Source organism: Vitis vinifera, chromosome 4, assembly GCF_030704535.1.
Source record: "Vitis vinifera cultivar Pinot Noir 40024 chromosome 4, ASM3070453v1".
NCBI lineage: Eukaryota > Viridiplantae > Streptophyta > Magnoliopsida > Vitales > Vitaceae > Vitis > Vitis vinifera.
In genome coordinates, this window is record NC_081808.1 from 815290 (window position 1) to 834764 (window position 19475).

The following is a 19475-nucleotide window of genomic DNA, read 5'->3' on the forward strand; positions in this document are numbered from 1 at the left end:
CGTGTGAGTAACACAAAACACCGATTCCATTGGACGTGGACTCGTGGCTCCTTCGTAATTAATCTCAACACACAGGTCAGTTTGTATAATTCAGTAAAATAAATTCTGACACCCCCTAGATTTTGAAATTGAACCGTTGGTTTCCATCTCTTTCCCGGCCATCTTCCTCCCTCATCGAGAAGCCGGTTACGAACTCAACGCCACAAAAATGCCGAAACTAACCTTTTTATTTGCCAAAATTCCACTCCCCGCTCTGTTTCTCCTCCTCGTCCTCTCCTTACCCTTTCAAGTAATTTCCCAGGACGATGAACGATCAATCCTACTAGACGTTAAACAACAACTCGGCAATCCACCGTCACTCCAATCGTGGAATTCCTCATCCTCGCCCTGTGATTGGCCGGAAATTAAATGCACCGACAATACCGTCACTGCAATTTCACTCCACAATAAGGCCATCAGCGAGAAAATTCCAGCCACAATTTGTGACCTCAAGAACCTCATCGTACTTGACCTCTCCAACAATGACATTCCCGGCGAGTTCCCGAATATTCTCAATTGTTCCAAGCTTGAATATCTGCGCTTGTTGCAAAACTTCTTCGCGGGTCCAATTCCAGCTGATATTGATCGACTTTCACGTCTCCGGTACCTGGACCTCACCGCAAACTTCTTCTCTGGAGATATTCCCGCAGCAATTGGGCAGCTACGGGAGCTGTTCTACTTGTTTCTGGTCGAAAATGAGTTCAACGGCACCTGGCCAACAGAGATTGGTAATTTGGCGAATCTTGAACAATTGGCCATGGCCTATAATGACAAATTCATGCCCTCAGCCCTTCCAAAAGAGTTTGGCGCATTGAAGAAGCTGAAGTATCTGTGGATGACGGACGCGAATTTGATCGGCGGAATACCGGAGAGCTTCAACAATCTGTCGAGTCTGGAACACTTGGATCTCTCACTCAACAAATTGGAAGGTACGATCCCGGGAGGCATGCTTACGTTGAAGAATTTGACCAATTTGTATTTATTCAATAATAGATTGTCCGGCCGCATTCCTTTATCCATAGAAGCTCTCAACTTGAAAGAAATTGATCTTTCAAAGAACTATTTGACGGGGCCGATACCAACGGGTTTCGGGAAGCTACAAAATTTGACGGGTTTGAATCTTTTCTGGAATCAGTTGGCAGGAGAGATACCAACAAATATAAGCCTCATTCCTACACTGGAAACCTTCAAAGTTTTTAGCAATCAATTGAGTGGAGTTTTGCCTCCAGCATTTGGCCTTCATTCGGAGCTCAAAAGCTTTGAGGTTTCCGAGAATAAACTAAGCGGGGAATTACCTCAACATTTATGCGCTAGGGGGGCTTTGCTTGGAGTGGTGGCTTCCAACAACAATCTCAGCGGGGAAGTGCCCAAGTCCCTCGGGAATTGCACAAGTTTGCTCACAATTCAGCTTTCCAACAATCGCTTTTCAGGTGAGATTCCTTCCGGCATCTGGACATCCCCGGACATGGTATGGCTGATGTTAGCTGGAAATTCATTCTCGGGGACACTTCCAAGTAAATTGGCAAGGTATTTGTCCAGAGTGGAGATCAGTAACAACAAGTTTTCTGGTCCAATTCCTACTGAAATCTCTTCTTGGATGAACATAGCTGTGCTCAATGCCAGCAACAATATGTTGTCAGGAAAAATTCCAGTGGAATTCACCAGTCTTTGGAACATCTCTGTTCTGTTGCTTGATGGGAATCAATTCTCGGGTGAGCTTCCATCGGAGATCATCTCATGGAAGTCGCTCAATGATTTGAATCTCTCAAGAAACAAACTTTCTGGCCCAATTCCCAAGGCATTAGGTTCTTTACCTAACCTTAATTACCTCGACCTGTCGGAAAACCAGTTCTTAGGTCAAATTCCTTCTGAACTTGGTCATTTGAAGCTTACTATCCTCGATCTTTCGTCCAACCAACTCTCTGGGATGGTCCCCATTGAGTTTCAAAATGGAGCATACCAAGACAGTTTCTTGAACAATCCCAAGCTGTGTGTCCATGTTCCCACTCTGAACCTCCCTAGATGTGGTGCCAAACCCGTTGACCCCAACAAATTGTCAACCAAATATCTCGTTATGTTCCTAATTTTCGCTCTATCTGGTTTCCTAGGTGTTGTTTTCTTTACCCTGTTCATGGTTCGAGACTATCACAGGAAGAATCACAGTCGAGACCATACAACTTGGAAGCTTACTCCATTCCAAAATCTGGATTTCGATGAACAGAACATATTGTCCGGTTTGACAGAAAATAATTTGATCGGACGTGGTGGGTCAGGGGAATTATACCGAATTGCTAATAACCGTTCTGGTGAACTCCTAGCGGTTAAAAGGATTTTTAATAAAAGGAAATTGGATCACAAGCTTCAGAAACAATTCATAGCAGAAGTCGGGATATTGGGCGCCATACGCCATTCCAATATAGTGAAGTTGTTGGGTTGCATATCAAATGAAAGTTCATGCCTTCTTGTTTATGAGTACATGGAAAAGCAGAGTTTGGATAGATGGATTCATGGGAAGAAGCAGAGAACATCGTCCATGACAAGTTCAGTCCATAACTTTGTCTTGGATTGGCCAACAAGGTTGCAGATTGCCATCGGAGCTGCAGAAGGCCTACGCCACATGCATGAATACTATTCTGCCCCGATCATACATCGAGATGTGAAGTCCAGCAACATCTTGCTAGATGCTGAGTTCAACGCGAAAATTGCTGATTTTGGATTGGCCAAGATGTTGGTCAAGCGAGGAGAGCCCAACACCATGTCAGGAATTGCAGGCTCTTATGGATATATTGCCCCTGGTAAGACCATCAAGACCCTCCTTTCCACATGTTTTCATTTCCATAATTTATCGATAATTTTTATCATACAATTCTTGTATACTTGGATGACAGAGTTTGCTTATACAAGAAAGGTGAACGAGAAGATTGATGTATACAGCTTTGGAGTAGTCTTGCTTGAGCTGGTGAGTGGGAGAGAACCCAACAGCGTGAACGAGCACAAGTGCCTCGTAGAATGGGCATGGGATCAGTTCAGAGAAGAGAAAAGCATTGAGGAAGTGGTGGATGAGGAGATCAAGGAACAATGTGACAGAGCACAAGTGACCACTCTCTTCAACCTAGGCGTCAGGTGCACTCAGACATCACCATCAGATAGGCCCACAATGAAGAAGGTTCTGGAAATTCTTCAACGGTGTAGTCAGCACTCAGCAGGGCCATTGAAGAAAGAAAAAGGACCATGAAGTAGCACCCCTGCTTCGAAATGGCACTTAACCCGCCACTCACAACGGAGATGACGATATCTTGGTTTAAAATTTACAGCTTGTACGTTAATTTCATAAGAAAGATTGTAAATTAAGCCAATGGCTGGCTTCCCTAGCAAAATGCATGGTACAAATGCGTTGTTTCTTTAGTGGAGTCTCATGCAATTTTGTTTCTTCCCTGGTTTCAGGCCACTGTGCTGTCTACCAAAGAATGTTTTGTTTACTGTAAAAAAATAATCAAAGAAAATTAAATATGCATGTTGAAATTATTTATTCTTTATGTAGATAGAAAATAAATTTAAAGAAATATATAAATAATTTATTAATACTAAATATATTTTTTATTTTTTTCTTGTATTTTCTTTCAAATTTTTTAAGTACCAAACATTAAAATTACATTCTTAAAAAGCACTAAGAAAAAAAAATATTAAGTAAAATAATTCTTTTCATATCTGGTTCAATATAAAAACACAAGAAAAAAAAATCAAATATAATTAATAACTAGTAAAAACAACTTATGTATTTTTTAAATTATATATTCTTTATTTTAAAAATAAAACATATAAAAACAATTTATTAGTATCAAATCTCTTTTTGGTTTTTGTTTTTCTTTAGAAAATCTAGAATTGAAAGTTAACATCAATATTTCACATGTATGATTGAATTGTTAATTTCATAATTGAAGAGTAGAGAAGAAAGAGAGAATGTGAGAAACAAGTGGTTTGGAGACAATTGATTATGACAAAATTTTGCCCTTTTTTGTGGTGCAAAATTTGTAGCATTGTTGCCACCAATAATTGGGAGAGGCCGCCAATTTTCTTCCCACCAACTATAATAGAAGAATAGATAACGATTAATACAAATTCAAGCAAAAAAAAAAAGGGGGGATAAAAGTGAAGATTTTATCATATTGTTTGGATAAAATTATTATTATTATTAAAGAATAAGGGTATCAAGATTTTATTATAGTTGAATAAAAATTAAGGTTTTGTTTGGATAAAATTACTATTATTATTATTCTTAAAGAATAAAGATGTCTTCGAAGCTTTTTTGTAGACTAGTCGTTGAAAAGTAAATTTTTTACAACATTTTTTAAAATATATTTGATAAATACTTTTTATGAAAATAGTTTTTAGAGAATTTTTTTGTTTTCTAAAACAACTTTGATATGTTTTTAAATATTCCTTTTGTAAAGTATTCCCAAAATATGAAAAATATTATATACAACTATTTCTCATATTTAACTTTTTAGAAAACTAAGTGTTTCTTTATTTTTTTCTCCTTTGAGAACATTAAAAATATTTTTTATATGTTTATTGAAACTCATTTAACTTATTTTTATTTATTATATAAAAATTAAATAATTTTAAAATGTATAAATTTTTATAATTTTAACTATATTTGGTTTTATTTCAGATTTTTCATAGTGAAAATAAACATAAGAAAATTATTAGTTTTGCTAACAAGTCTCCAAATTATGTCTTTAAATTAAAAAAAAAAAAAAGTTATTTATGATTTAAAGCAAGCTCTAAGAGCTTGGTATTTATGGCTAGACTCATATTAATTTATGTTATGTTTGGTTCTAGAAAGTTTGAAGAAAAATGTGAGAAAAAAGAATTAGAGAAGAAAAGTGAAAAGAAAAAAAAATAATAAAAAAATAAAAAAATAAATTTAAAATCAATAAATTTTTTATAGATATTTTTTCAAATTTGTTTCATTTATTTTCTTCAATTATATAAAAAATAAATACTTTTAAAATGTATAAATTTATAATTAATTTTAATTATATTTAATTTTTTATATATATTTTTATAGTAACACTAAACATGAAAAAAACCATTTTCTTTTAACATTTTTTTAAAGTACTTTCCGCGTGGGTGGGTTGGTTAGATGTCTCAATTTACATGGCTTGACCCAAATCTTTAATAGGCCCACTGGCCAGGCCCATCTTTGGACTCCATGATTGGTAGTTATTATCAATCACATAAAGCTGCATCGTCTACAATTTACACTTCTAGATTCTTCATTACATAACCATCATTCCTTTTGTTTTCACTATTTTATTTACTTTTAATATTTTACCATTCAAGGATTTTTTTCACCACTTCATTCTTCATTACATCATCATCATTCCTTTTTTTCACTAGACTTTTTAATCATAGGAAACCATGTAAGATGAATGTATGGGTGTATTTAGGATTTTTATATCGTTTCATGCATATTTGAAAACTCGATTTATGCATTAAAGTCACATTTTCATCAAAATCCGAGTTCTATTAAATGAACTTTAGGCAAAACGTTTCAAAATTAGTATATTATTTCATCTAAAGACCTTGCCTAAATGCTAGAAGCAAAAAGACCAGAAAAATATAGGTTTTCGAGTAAAAAATGGTGAACTGGTTGAGGTACTGACCAACCGGTTAGAGTACCGATCGACCGATTACTCCTTCCCGGTCGAGGTCCAATCGAAGGTAACAGTCACCTGCCAAGCATTTAATACTTCAACAGTTAGTGAACCAATCGACCCCCAACTTGATTGATCGATATTGATTTTTGGCTCCCGAAGTTAGAAACTTATAAATTGATAGCTCTACTTTATTTATGAGTAAAAGAACACATGCATTTATTTGTTTATCTACTTGTTCATGTCATAAAAGCTCTCGTTCTTTTATTGGTATATTAAATCTTCATTTGCATATTCTTTAGTGCACCTTTGTGATTCATCCTAACCTTGAGTTGTATTTAAGCCATTGCTGAGTAAGGTTGAGAGATTCAAACTTGTTAATTGAGTGTTAAAACCTTTAAGTGAGTAAAAACTTGAAGAGGTTATATAAAAGCCTATTGAAGCCGAAATCCAAGTATAAAAGGTGATTAGAAGCTTGGTTGAAGTTTCAAGTATAAATGGAACTTCACTCGATTAGGAGTTTAAGAAGAGTGGATGTAAGCAAAAAAATATTGAACCACTATAAATCTGAATTTGTTTTCTATAATCTTTCTCTTTGTTTATGTACTTCTTGTCCTTAATTTTATTGTGTTTAATAAGATTTTTTTTTTTTATAACTCCAATTCACCATGTTTTTATCTATTTAGATTAACCCCTTATTTCCTCAAGTACCAAACAAATTCTTAAGTGGTGTTTGTTTTTTTTACTTTTTATTGAAAGCAATTTAATTTTACAATTTAGGTTGTTTATTTTTCTATTTTTTTTATGACTTATTATAAACTTTTTACTAAATAAAAAAAATCAAAATATATAGCTTTTTTCTAAATAAAAAAAATAATATATTAGTTTTTTTATTTTTTAATACTTAATAGAAATAAAATACTATAAAAATAAACAACCTAATATTTAACACTATTAAATATTAAAATTCTATTTAAAATTAAATAAAAAAACAAACACCGTTTTGCAAGCGCATCTTAGAAGAAATTATGTCGGCTACCACAAGAGAAAGAGAGTTGGTGGAATGAGATATGACTCCTCTTGACAATATGAAAAAATTGAGCAAAAAAATGTGATGTGATGTGATGTGCAGTGCAATGCAATTGATACGTGGGCCCGAAAAGATTTGAAACTCAAAGAGAAATATATTGGATGCAGAAAATTGGTAGAAAAAGAATCCAATGACGCTTTGCACATTAAAGCCAGTTTGGTAACATAGGAACATAAAAAACATGTTAAACAATTAAAAAATAAAAAAAAAATTATCTTCTTAGAAACATAAAATATATTTTTATTATTTTCACTTATTTTTTAAGAACGATTTTAAAAAATAATTAAAAATAAAATATTACACACAAAAATTGCTTTTAAAACGTATTTAAAAACAAAAAAAAATAAGTGTAGACCCCCTTTTGAGGAGAAAAAGGGTTATAGTTTTTTTTAAGGGTTTTATATAGCATTGGAAGGGAGTATTCTGGAGGAGCTGACAGCACCCGAGAAGTGTGGGGGGACCCCTCTCCATGCATGGGACCAGCTGCAAGAGATATGGACGGCCATGCTAATGTACAGGGACTCGATCCTTGCTGACGAGAGGAGCAGTAGAGCTGGTGATGACTTGCTGAGGAAGCTAAGCAAGAGAAAAGGGGAGAGGAACGGGCGTGGTACCGGCGAGAGAGGGGATCTTATTCAACTTAGGAGGCTAAGGAAAGGCTCTCAGGTATGACTTCATGGACTCATTTTTATTCTTCAGTTTATTTTACTTCTCCTGGTTATCGTTTCTTTGGTTTGGATGTGGGATTTTCGTTGGAAGTTTTGCATTTACTAGTGTTGTTTTTGGATCTATTTTGATGCCACCATTTAGTTTTCAAGCTCAACATTGCTTTGTCTTAGATTATTTGCCCTATTTTCATGCACATAGCCCCCCCTTCTTACCAATATCCACTGTTATGTTCCAATATATCCAGCACCATGCGTGGCCATGCATGGCCACATCTTACCTGCACCAAGGATTGCATCTTCACCACCCTATACTCTCTCTCTCAATGGTTCTTCTCATTCTTCTTTCCCTTGCTTCACTCTTCTCTTTTCTCACCTTGGTTCATGCTTGAATCCTCGGCGTTTGTGCCAATGGTGCCACTCCGGCAGCCCCCTCCATCTTCGTCACCGCCACCAACTTCTGCCCGCCGGGCTACGCTCTTCCCAGCTACAATGGCGGCTGATGCAACTCTCCTTGTCCTCACTTCAACCTTGCCATGCCCGTGCTTCTCGAGATCGCCGGGTACCGGGCCCGAATTATCCCCGTTGTCCTCCGTCGTGTACCCTGCTGGAAGAGTGGCTGCTTGTAGAGCTGGTTCAGCTATCCCGCTGTCCACTGATCACAAACCTGATAGATCTGACGAACGTCAAAGGATTGAAGACGCTGGAGGTTTCATTATTTGGGCAGGAACCTGGCGGGTTGGTGGTGTTCTTGCTGTTTCTCGTGCATGAGAGGTGCTCCATTGGTGGTGAGGGAAAAGCCCAAACATTGTTGATGGAGGGCCTCATGCTCCCATGCTAGCCACCCTCATGGCCCAAGTCCATGTTGGGTTAGCCCATTTGGCTGTCTCATTTCTAAAAAAAAAGAAATCTCTAAACCCCTAATCTTCATAATCTATTAATCTATTATTTAATTTTATTTACATCTTATTATATTTTTACCTACCTTCTTTAACTCGACTTAAGCATAATTAAAAGACAAATTATTAAGGTTGAATATTATTTTTAAAACTTAAAATAATTTATATTTTATCTTCATAGCTTTAGTTTTGTCTAATCATCATGTATGAAAATTTCTATATAATTGTTTTATGTTGATCTCAATGAATTTTCTACATTCCGAATTTTAAGTCCCATATTCAAAACCTATGTCTTTTAAAACCATTCTTCAAAAATTCGACTTCCTAAATTAATTTTCAATTTCAAATATTCGACTGTTTAGAAATTATTCCTGGTATTATTATTATTAGTCCGTATTCATGTATTTATTTCTTTTAAAAATTCCAATCACTAAAATTCATTTCTTCAAAAATTCGACTTCCTAAATTAATTTTCAATTTCAAATATTCGACTGTTTAGAAAATATTCCTGGTATTATTATTATTAGTTCGTATTCATGTATTTAATTCTTTTAAAAATTCCAATCACTAAAATTCATTTCTTCAAAAATTCGACTTCCTAAATTAATTTTCAATTTCAAATATCCGACTATTTACTTTCATCCGTTTAAATATTATTCTTGTTATTATTATTATTAGCTCGTATTTATGTATTTAATTCTTCTAAAAACTCCAATCATTAAAATTTAATTCTTCAAAAACCTGACTTCTTAAATTAATTTTCAATCTCAAAATTTCCACTATTCAATTTCACTCACTTAAATATTATGTTTGTTAATTATTATTATTACTCCATATATATTTATTCATCCTCTTCTAAGATTCGCACTCATTAAAGTCCAATTCCTTCAAAAATCCAATATCCTAATTTAATGTTCAACCCTAAAATCCCACTATTTGTCTAAATGTTATTTTCTTTAATTAGAATTAGTATCCTATTTTCATTTATTTATTTATTTATCTATACCAATCCTCCAAAAATCTCATGCTTTAATTTAATTCTTCAAGTACTTGTTTAAATCTTGTTCTCATAAATCGAATTGTTATCTCATGTTTATTTAGTTATTTAAAATCTAATCTTTCAAAAATCCTTTGTCGTAATTTAGTTTCTCAGTAATTCGTTTAAATCTTATTTTCATCAATTAGGATTATCATCTCGTATTCGTCTATTTATCTAAAACCTAGTTCTTCAAAAATCTCTTGTCTTAACTCAATTTGTTAACCCTAAAAATTCTACAGTTCGTCTAAATTTTATCTTCATCAATTAGAATCATTATTTCCATGTCTATTTAAAGTCCAATCTTCCGAAAACCCCATGCCTTAATTAAAACTCCAATCCCAAAATCCTACTATCCATCTTTATTCGCCTAAATATTATTCTCATTAATTAGTATTATAATCTCATACCTACCTATTTATTCAAAGTCATATCCTTTAAAAATCCAACGCCCTAATTCAAATTCTTAATTAGAAAAATTCTACTATTCTTTTTTTACTCGTTTAAACATTATTTTTGCTAATTAGTATCATTACTCCATACTTATTTACTTATTTATTTCAATCATTAAAATTCAATTCTTCAAAACCGGACTTCCAAATTTAACCTTGAGACTCAAAAATTCCACCGCTCACTTTTATTCATTCAAATATCATCTTTGTTATCATTGTCATAAATTACACGTTTACTTATTTCTTTCTTCTAAAAATTCCAATAATTAGAGTCCAATTATTCAGAGATCCGACTTTCAAACTTAAATTTTCAAAATCCCACTATTCACTATTCATCCGTCCAAATATCGTTTTGATTAATCAATAATATTATTCCATATTTACCTATTTATTTCTCTTAAAAATCTCAACCATTAAGGTCTAATTCTTCAAAATTCCGATTTTTAAATTTAGCTATTTGAAACTCCAATTGTCCAATCTCCGAACTTAATTTTCAGTTTCCCATGCTCTAATTCCCGTATTTATCCCGCTACTCATTATTATCATTATCATTATCATCTTATTCATTATTTCTATAAATTCTGCCTTCGAATGATTTCTAAGATTTCCAATTTTTACACACCAACTTTCATAATTTCTACGCCTCAAATAACTTACGATTCTGATCTCTTTCAAAATTTAACTCCCATAATCCCAATTTTCGTAACTTATTTTTTCTTAAAAATCCCGAACTTTCAAATAATTCTTCAAAATCCCAATTTTCTTTCAAATCTAATTTCTAAAAGTTCTCATTCTTACATCTAATTCCTAAGAATCCAATTTTCAAATAATCTCTAAGATTCCGATTCTCAAATGAATTTCAAAAATCCAGTTTTCCTTCGAACAATTTTAATCCCTGTTTAGCGATGCATGTGATATGTTTTGTGCTCTATATGGTGTACTAACCCTCTCTATTTATAGCGTATGGTGGCTCGTGGCCCAGGTATGTACCCATTTTCCCTCTAATCGTTGTCTATGCATGTCTCAATTCTTATGTGTGCATGATCATTTAGGATATTCATTGATTTACTCATCAATTGCCACGTCAGCTTCATTTTATTAGTAGAGACCCGACTTTAGGGACTTAGAGGGGTGCTATGGTTTTTACCGTACCTTCCTGATAAGTAACCTGACCCCCGAACTCGATCCGGTTTTTCACAGACCACCTTTTCCAAAACAAGGAGTCACACTTAGGGTCTTTCTTTCTTATTTTGTTTACCCTTTGAAAATAAAACAAAAATAAGTGGCGACTCAAAGTCATTATTTTAATAAATAAAATCATTTTCAAATTAAAATCGAGCTCGTCATCGAGTGGAAAACGCATGAGCCGAAATACGGGGTCCACAAAATGGCGACTCCAAGTCATTATTTTAATAAATAAAATCATTTTCAAATTAAAATCGAGCTCGTCATTGAGTGGAAAACGCATGAGCCGAAATGCGGGGTCCACAATAAGTTAAAATCATTTTAAGTTTTTAAACAAATTTTTATTTTATAAAATATCATAAAATAATTTTTAAAAATATTTTTCATATAAAGTCTTATCATTCTTTCTCAAATTGAAAGTCTCTTCTTTCCATTCAGGTCATGTTTTGTATGTGATAATAGGAATTAAAATAAAATAAAAATGAAAAAACAAATTATAACACATGTAAGAGAAATCGATCAAAATTATAGTAAAAGTAAAATTTGATTTCTATAATAATGATATTTTTAGTTATATTCTCATTTAAAAAACAACCAAAATGCATAAATGAATAAAATATATAATTGATTTTATATATTTTTGTTCTATTCCAGGTTCTAACATTCCAAACGTGGCCACATGTTTTAGCCATATGTTATAGCTCGGAGATATCTCACACAACGCTTTCATTTTGCTTTCAAAATTACATTATTGGCTTTTGGCTTTTTGTGAGTATTGACAAAAGAAATATTAGGGGACAAGAACCCCCGCAATAATCGAAACATCGTTTCAATACCATGATATAACCATCAATTCATCAATTTAATTATTTCATCCGATTTAGGATTCTTAATGTCATGATTGTTGAGGCCTCGCGTCCCTGGTAATCCATGTAGTTGCCAAATGGATGGACGCACGATCTCAACCAATTAGATTCCTGGTTCAGTTGTTCCTACAAAAGGCGTCCGGACAAGGTGTCCGGACGCACCCTCCGATGGTTTTGTCAGCCATGGTTCAGAGAGATAAATCAGTTGGCCTTTTACTAGGTATTGCAAGCTTACCTTCTTCTTTGTGTGAAGGTCCATATATATCGTATCAGAAACTCTGTCTCCCTCTTTAATGATAGGGAGATATTTTGGCTTGTCATGATGTCTCTAGGTGGTGACAGGGCCATCATCACTCGTAGGGTGGCTGACAGAGATTGTAGGAGGCGCCGCAGCTGTCAGAGATCGTAGGAAGTGACTTGCCATCATTCCTGTCCTTTCACTCTGCAGGTGGTAGAACGTGGGCCGTGACAGGCTGTTGGAATGACGTAGTAAGACTTGCTTACTTTAGTCAACGATCCGGACAAACATATCCGGATAGGATATGTCGGTCGTCCGAATGTGATATGACGATCGTCCGGATGTGATGTTTGCGAGTGTCGTGTGCTTCTCCCTGAGGAAGTCCGGATAGGAGAAGCGCGCCACGTGTCTCATTTGGGGGAGATCCGGATGGAGCTAATCTGAATAGAAATGCGTGCCACGTGGCATCAGGGGGAGAGGTCCCTACAATGCCCTCCTTTTAACCTGCCCATTTTGCCCTGGCAAAATGGGCGGGTTAAAAAATGATTGTTTTTCTGAAACTGAAGTTGACTTTTTTGCTTGATTGGGCCACGTGGCGAGCGGGGGTGAAGAGGTAGAAAAGCATTTATGATGAGCCGCCGACTCTGGGTATTCCCAGGCAGCGTGTCGTTTCAATAATGGTGCAGCTTGAACGGTTAGAATACCGAGAGGCTTTGTCTCGCTATAAATAGCAGACTGTTTCTTCCTCTTGCACTTTTCCTTCTGCGTTTTTTTTCTGGTAGTGCGTTCTCTTCTACTTTCTGCGTATCTTCGTTCTTGAGTGAAGCTCTAGGGTTTTCTGCCGACAATACTCGTGTTGTGACGGTGACTGCATTGTGGTTCTCATCCCTATTTTCCCAGTTTACATTCGGTACGTTTTCTATTTCTGTTTTTCTCTTTGTTGTGTTTGGTTTGTTTGGTTGTGCCTGGCTTGCTGGGCAAGTTGTTTGCAACTGGGTGTCGATATTGGTTTCTGGGGTTTTTTTGGGGGGTTTTGCCTGTGTTTTTGGGTGTGTTTAGGGTTCCTGTTGTCCTCCTGTACCTTTTGTGGGCTATTGATTCTTGTTTGGGGTAGAGTTAAGGTTGTGGGGTCGGATTTTGCTGCTTTTGATTGTTAGCATTCCTCCATGCAGATTCCTTTTCAGCCCCAACCTAAAAAATGTCTACGAACAAGGAGGCTACTTCATCCAGTTCTTTCGGCGATGCTCAAGCTGAGAAAGCCGTGGATAAGCTGAATGTGAGGGAGTTCCGCAAACGCTTCTATATCCCAAATGGCGTGCTCGTGAAACTTATGGACGGAGAGGTCATGACGATTGAGAAATCTGAGAACAATGCCATCATTTTTACAAAGGAGCAATTCAATGCTGGGCTCCGGTTTCCCCTCCCGTCACTGTTCAAGGAATTTCTTCACTTCACCCAGATTCCTCCAGTTTACATCCATCCCAACATGGTCCGGGTGCTGATGGGATGCAGCATTCTAAGCATGTTGTTCAACCTGGACCTCTCACTGCTAGAGATTCTTTTCGTCTACTCCCTCAAGAAGGGGAAAAATGACATTTTTAGCATGGTTGCCCACTTGCCCTCTCTTCAACTAGTGACTGAGCTGCCGGATTCGACGAAGGGAGGAGCCAAGGGACATGTGTTGGTCCGGGGTGCCTGGGATGGGCTACTGGAGCATCCGGAGAGGCCATTTTCCCCAAACCGTTCTTTGGTGCTTCCAGGTAAGGCAGCTTGCGGGGTTTGTCCGACATTCGTCTTGTTGTTCTTCTTGCTTTGGTTAGTAGATGACTTAATATCTTTGGTTGCTGATAATGCAGGTCCGGACAAGAGGGGTCGCGTAGTCGAGTGGGTAGAAAGAGGGTCGTTCGCTCGACTGAACAAGTTATTTGAGATTATTGCCGCTGAGAGGCATCATGAGACGCTGCTCACTGCGCGAAACCTGTTGGCCGTTGTCCGAGAGGCCCAAGCGTACGTCATCAATATTCTCCCTAGGAAACTGCCAAAGAAGGTAGTGCCTAGGGAGCATTACGTTCTAAAAGACCTCCCTTTCTACAAGGAGGTGCGTAAAGCAGATGCTCAGAAACACCAAGCACTCCTCGACGATTGGGAGGGAAGGAGGAAAGAGGGAACTTTGCGGAAGACCCCGGTAAAAAATGCTCTGCATCCTCTCTTCCTGCTGGCGCCCCAGCGAAAAAGAAGAACAAAGAAGAAGCTGGTCCTCAATAAGGGGAAAGAAATAAAACTTCCAACTCCCCCAAAGGAAGTGGTAATGCTGCCTCCAACTTTTGTGAAGGAAAGAACAATAAGAGAGCTAGAGCTCCCCGCCTTTCCCTCTGTTTCAAGCGGCTTCGGACGTCTCGCGGGACTGAACCATTCGGGGCCTTCATTGCCAGCATCCGGACGGCTGGCTCTTCTGGCTGAGGGAGCGACTTCAGTAAATCAGCCCGGCTCTCCCCATCCGAATGCGGATGCAACCGGGGCCTTTTGTGTTGAAGCCTTGCCTCCTACGGCACCCCCAACGGAAGAAACGGGGGCAGAAAGTCAGGGTTTGCCTCCTTGCGAGCCAAGCCCCCTTGCCTTTGTACCGGTGAAGGGGCCAGCTACAAGGAGGTCTCATCCGACGCGCGACTTAAAGTCTGGCCTCATCGGTCGGCTTCAGGATCGTTTTCTGGAAGCCATCGAAGTTAGCTGCTCGTCCATCCAGGAAGATCATCCGGAGGGGAGTGAGACGGAGATGGCAGAAGCGAACCCAACCGCCCCGGTGGTGGTCCCGGATGGGGGTGCACCCGGAGAGACCCAGCCGGCCGAGAAAGATGGGGCCCCGGACCCGGGGGAGGAGTCACTTCCCAATGCCTCGTCAGGGGGAGTCCCATTGATGATGCAGCTTGCATCTTCGCTAGTGCCTTCAGCTATGTGGAGTTGGGAGAGATGCTGAAACGGATTCCATCCGGCTCAGATGTTGCTGTGCCTTTAGCAAAAATGTTCGAAGCGGCGAAAATGGTATAGTTTACTTCTTGATTTTGCTCGCCATACTGATGTGTTTGCCACATGGGTTTGTAATTTTTGCACTTCTTGTTTGTGTGTTTTTCTGCAGCTAGTGAGCGGTATTCGTGGCATGACTCAACAATGTGATTTTTTTTCTGACCTGTTGCGGATTGCTGACTATATGAAGGCCTTCGTTTCTCAACGCATAAACAGTGAAGGGGAACTGCGCTTGAGATTGAAGCAGGCCGATGCCAGTTTATCCGCTGCTCGAGATGACAACGAAGCCCTCCAGATGGATCTAGCTGAGGCAAAGAGCCGGGAGGAGTCTATGGACGCCCGCCTGCTTGAGGCGGAGGACGAGGTGGCCCTGTTGAGGGGAGAGGTGAGGCAACTTCGAACGGAGGTGTCTATTGAGAAAAAGCAGAGAGAGGATTTGTAGTTACGTTTATCAACCCAAAAAAAAAGAGTTGGAGGTTGAGTTTGCTGCGAAAGAGAGGAACTTGAAGCGGACTACCAAAAGCAAATAGACGACATGTACTTCTTCGGCTATCGCTGCTGTATGAAGAAACATGGTATCAAGCGGGACGTCCCTTCGATTCCCCCGGGTAAGGAGGAGAAGCTGCGCGGCAAGCCTTCCCAATGAGAGCTTTTCTTTTTGTAATTTTTTACTACTATCTTCTCTCTGTATTTTGTAGTCCGGAGAACTCTTTGTATACAACTTTACAAGTATTAATAAAACATACTTATTCATATTGTACTTGTCTCTTTCTGTGTTTTGTAGTCCGGATAACTCTTTGCATATAACTTCACAAGTATTAATAAAACATACTTATTCATATTGTACTTGTATATTTCTTTCACTGGTAATACTGCTTTAAATTGGACACATTCCATGGTCTGAGTAATGAGATGTCGTCTAGCTTTTGCAGATGATAAGCTCCACTTTCACTTGTTTTAGATACTATATAGGAGCCTTCCCAATTGGCTTGAAACTTTCCTGCTCCTATCTCAGCAGTATTTTCGAAAACATTTCTAAGGACCAGCGTACCATTTTTGAAGCTTCGGGGCCTTGCCTTGCGATTGTAGTAAGCGGATGCCCTTTGCTGATAGTCTGCCATCCGGATGGATGCAGTTTCTCTTACTTCGTCTGCCCAGTCCAAGTTTTTTCCTAACTCCGCATTTGCATCATCCTGCCTTCCTGCCTCGGTCCGGATAGTAGGTAGCCCTATTTCAGTAGGAATGATTGCGTCCATACCGTATGCGAGGGCGAAGGGAGTGTTTCCTGTCGGATGTCCGAGTGTGGTTCGATAAGCCCATAGGACGCCGGGTAACTCTTCCACCCACTTTCCTTTGGCTTGCTCGAACCTCTTCTTTAAGGCAGTGATTAGAGTCTTGTTTGTGGCCTCTGCTTGCCCATTACTTTGAGGATAACGTGGTATGGAGTATGAATTCCGGATGTTTAGTTCCGAACAGAAATTCCGGAAAGCGATGCTATCAAACTGTGGACCGTTATCGGCTATAATAGTTTGGGGGATTCCGAAGCGGCAAATGATGTTTTTCCACACGAACTTGGTGACATCTTTGTCTTTGATGCTAGCGTGTGCTTCAGCTTCCACCCATTTACTGAAGTAATCTGTGGCGATGAGCAGGAATTTTTTTTGAGCGAGTGCGGCTGGCAGGAGTCCTACTATGTCAATGCCCCACTACGCGAAGGGCTAGGGGCTTGAAATTGGCCTCAATGTCCCCGACGACACATGTGGTATGTGGGCATGCCTTTGACATTTGTCACATTTTTTGACATAGGCTACCACATCTTTCTTCATCGTGGGCCAGTAATATCCTTGCGAATGGGCCCTATGCGCTAGAGATCGTCCGCCAGAATGGTTTCCACATACCCCCTCGTGCAATTCGGCTAACACATACAAGGCTTCTGCGTGGTTTAGGCACCGAAGATAGGGGCCTGTGAAGGACCCTTTGTACAAGTGCCCCCCAATCAGAGTGAAACGGGCGGCTTGCACCCGGATCTTGTGTGCCTGTTTGGGCTCTTCGGGCAGAGTGTCTGTCCGGAGATATCTTATAATGTCGTTCGTCCACTCTTGGACGTTTGCTTAGCTTGCCTCAATGGTATTGCAAGTGGAAGCTTCCGCAACGGAAGGGTTGACTTGCACATGTATAGACAATAATATGGCTTCTTTGATGGGAAGGGAAGCAGCTATGCCTACTAATGTGTCGACGCGTCCATTTTCGGCCCGTTTAATCTTTTCGACCGTCCATTCGGAGAACTGTTGTAAGGTATCTCTCACCTTAGCCAGGTATAGCGCCATACGCTCATCCTTAGCTTTGTATTCCTTCTGGACGTGTCCGACCACAAGTTGAGAATCGCTACAGACACGGAGCTTGGAGACGGATAGAGCCAGGGCGAGGTCCAATCCGGATAGGATGACTTCATATTTTGCTTCATTGTTTAAGGCGAGGAACCCCAGCCGGATGGCTTGCTCCAGATGTTCTCCTGTTGGTGATTGCAACAGGAGCCCTACTCCGGATCCTGATGATCGTGAGGCTCCATCAACCCGCAAAGTCCACCACTCTTTTTCACCTGGTTCCTTGCGCTGGATAGGCCTTCGGGAGTATTCCAGCACGAAGTCAGCCATAACTTGGCCTTTCGTGGACAACCTAGGTTGAAACTCAATTCCATATTCGCTTAACTCTATGGCCCATTGAAGCATTCTGCCGGTTAGGTCCGGCTTGTGCAGAATGTTGCGAAAGGGCTGGTCAGTTAGGACAACCACCGGGTGGGCTTGGAAGTAGGGGCGGAGCTTTTGGGCTGCACTTCGAAGAGCTAAGGCCGTTAGCTCCATTTTTGAATACCTGGTTTCTACGTCCGCCAATGCTCTGCTGACGTAGTAGATAGGTTTCTGCTCCTTGGGCGAGGGGCATCGGAATAGAGCAGCGTTGATTACCCATTCTGATACAGCTAGATACATATACAATTTTTCACCAGTGATGGGGCTGCTCAGGATGAGCGGTTGCATGAGGCAATGTTTAATTTTTTTAAAAGCGCTTTGACAACTGTCTGTCCATCCATTGGCTCCAACTTTTCGTATTGCCAAAAAGAATGGTTGCAGTTCATCAGTGAAGTGGGCTATAAAACGTCATAGCGCGACAAGCTTGCCTGTGAGGCGTTGTAATTCTTTTTTGTTCTTGGGGGGAGGTGTATCTATGACCGCCTTCACTTGATCCGGGCTAACCTCTATCCCCCTTTGGCTGACCATAAATCCTAGGAATTTGCCAGCACTTACGCCGAAGGCGCATTTGGAAGGATTTAGCTTCATGCCATACTTCCTTAAGAGTTGGAAGACTTCTTGTAAATGGAGGACATGCTCCTCTCGAGTTTTGCTTTTAACCACAATATCGTCAATATATACCTCTACTGTGCGGCCGACCAGAGGTTTGAAGATCTTCGTCATCAGTCTCTGATAAGTGGCGCCAGCGTTTTTGAGTCTGAATGACATGACTTTGTAGCAATAGAGACCATATGGTGTTATGAAGACTGTTTTTTCTTCGTCATCCGGGGACATGAGGATTTGGTGGTATCCGGAGAAGGCGTCCAAGAATGAGAACATCCCTTGCCCAGCAGTGGAATCCACAATTTGATCTATCCGTGGCAAAGGAAAACTGTCTTTTGGGCATGCATTATTGAGGTTGGTGTAATCGACGCACACCCGCCATTTGCCTTCTTTTTTGGGTACCACCACTACATTTGCCAACCAGTCCGGGTAATCCACTTCTCTGACGAATCCGGCTTCTAGCAATTTGTCAATCTCGTTCCGAATAATTTTTTGCCTATCCGGGTGAAAACGTCTAACCTTCTGCCGGATAGGTCTGGTTGTTGGCAAGACGTTAAGCCTATGAGATGTAATGGAGGGATGAATTCCCTTCATATCAGAATGTGCCCATGCAAAGACGTCATGGTTTTGTCTGAGGGCGTTCTGCATGTTTCGGGTCTCTTCTAGTGTTAGGAGGGAACTGATATTCGTAAGGTGATTACCTTCTTTCGAAATTTGGACCATCTGCAATGGATCCGTTACCGGGGGGTCTTTGTCCGTCAGACTCAGTGATTGCTATTGGTCCCGCGCGTTGGAGGATTCAGGGAGGGGTTCGTCCTTCTGACTGGTTCCTGCCTCTCGTGCTATCTGGTAGCATTGGCGAGCGGCTAACTGGCTGCCATATAGGTCTATTTGCCCATCTTTGGTAAGGAAGCTTACCATTTGATGATACATGGAGGGGATGACTTTCATGTAGTGCAGCCATGTGCGCCCCA

The 19475-nt window shown here is 39.4% G+C and overlaps 2 protein-coding genes across 2 annotated transcripts; both read left to right on the forward strand.

Annotated features, from left to right (window-relative positions):
- Positions 1-208: 208 nt before the first annotated feature.
- Positions 209-3274, forward strand: LOC100256117 (receptor-like protein kinase HSL1). The gene is made up of 2 exons (XM_002278827.3): positions 209-2834; positions 2928-3274. Exons 1-2 carry the CDS (start codon positions 209-211, stop codon positions 3272-3274), a joined length of 2973 nt encoding a protein of 990 aa, XP_002278863.1.
- A 4019-nt stretch (positions 3275-7293) lies between these two features.
- Positions 7294-8225, forward strand: LOC104879041 (uncharacterized). Its single transcript, XM_010650492.1, has 2 exons — positions 7294-7455; positions 7884-8225. The coding sequence occupies exons 1-2, from the start codon at positions 7294-7296 to the stop codon at positions 8223-8225; spliced, it is 504 nt and encodes a 167-aa protein (XP_010648794.1).
- The last annotated feature ends 11250 nt before the right edge of the window (positions 8226-19475 follow it).

Excerpts from the sequence above, each read along its gene's own strand:
- LOC100256117 (XM_002278827.3), top strand. The coding sequence starts at position 209 with ATGCCGAAACTAACCTTTTTATTTGCCAAAATTCCACTCCCCGCTCTG. Across the intron at positions 2,835-2,927 it reads TTATGGATATATTGCCCCTG|AGTTTGCTTATACAAGAAAG; the intron begins GTAAGACCATCA and ends CTTGGATGACAG.
- LOC104879041 (XM_010650492.1), top strand. The coding sequence starts at position 7,294 with ATGCTAATGTACAGGGACTCGATCCTTGCTGACGAGAGGAGCAGTAGA. Across the intron at positions 7,456-7,883 it reads GGCTAAGGAAAGGCTCTCAG|CCCCCTCCATCTTCGTCACC; the intron begins GTATGACTTCAT and ends CCACTCCGGCAG.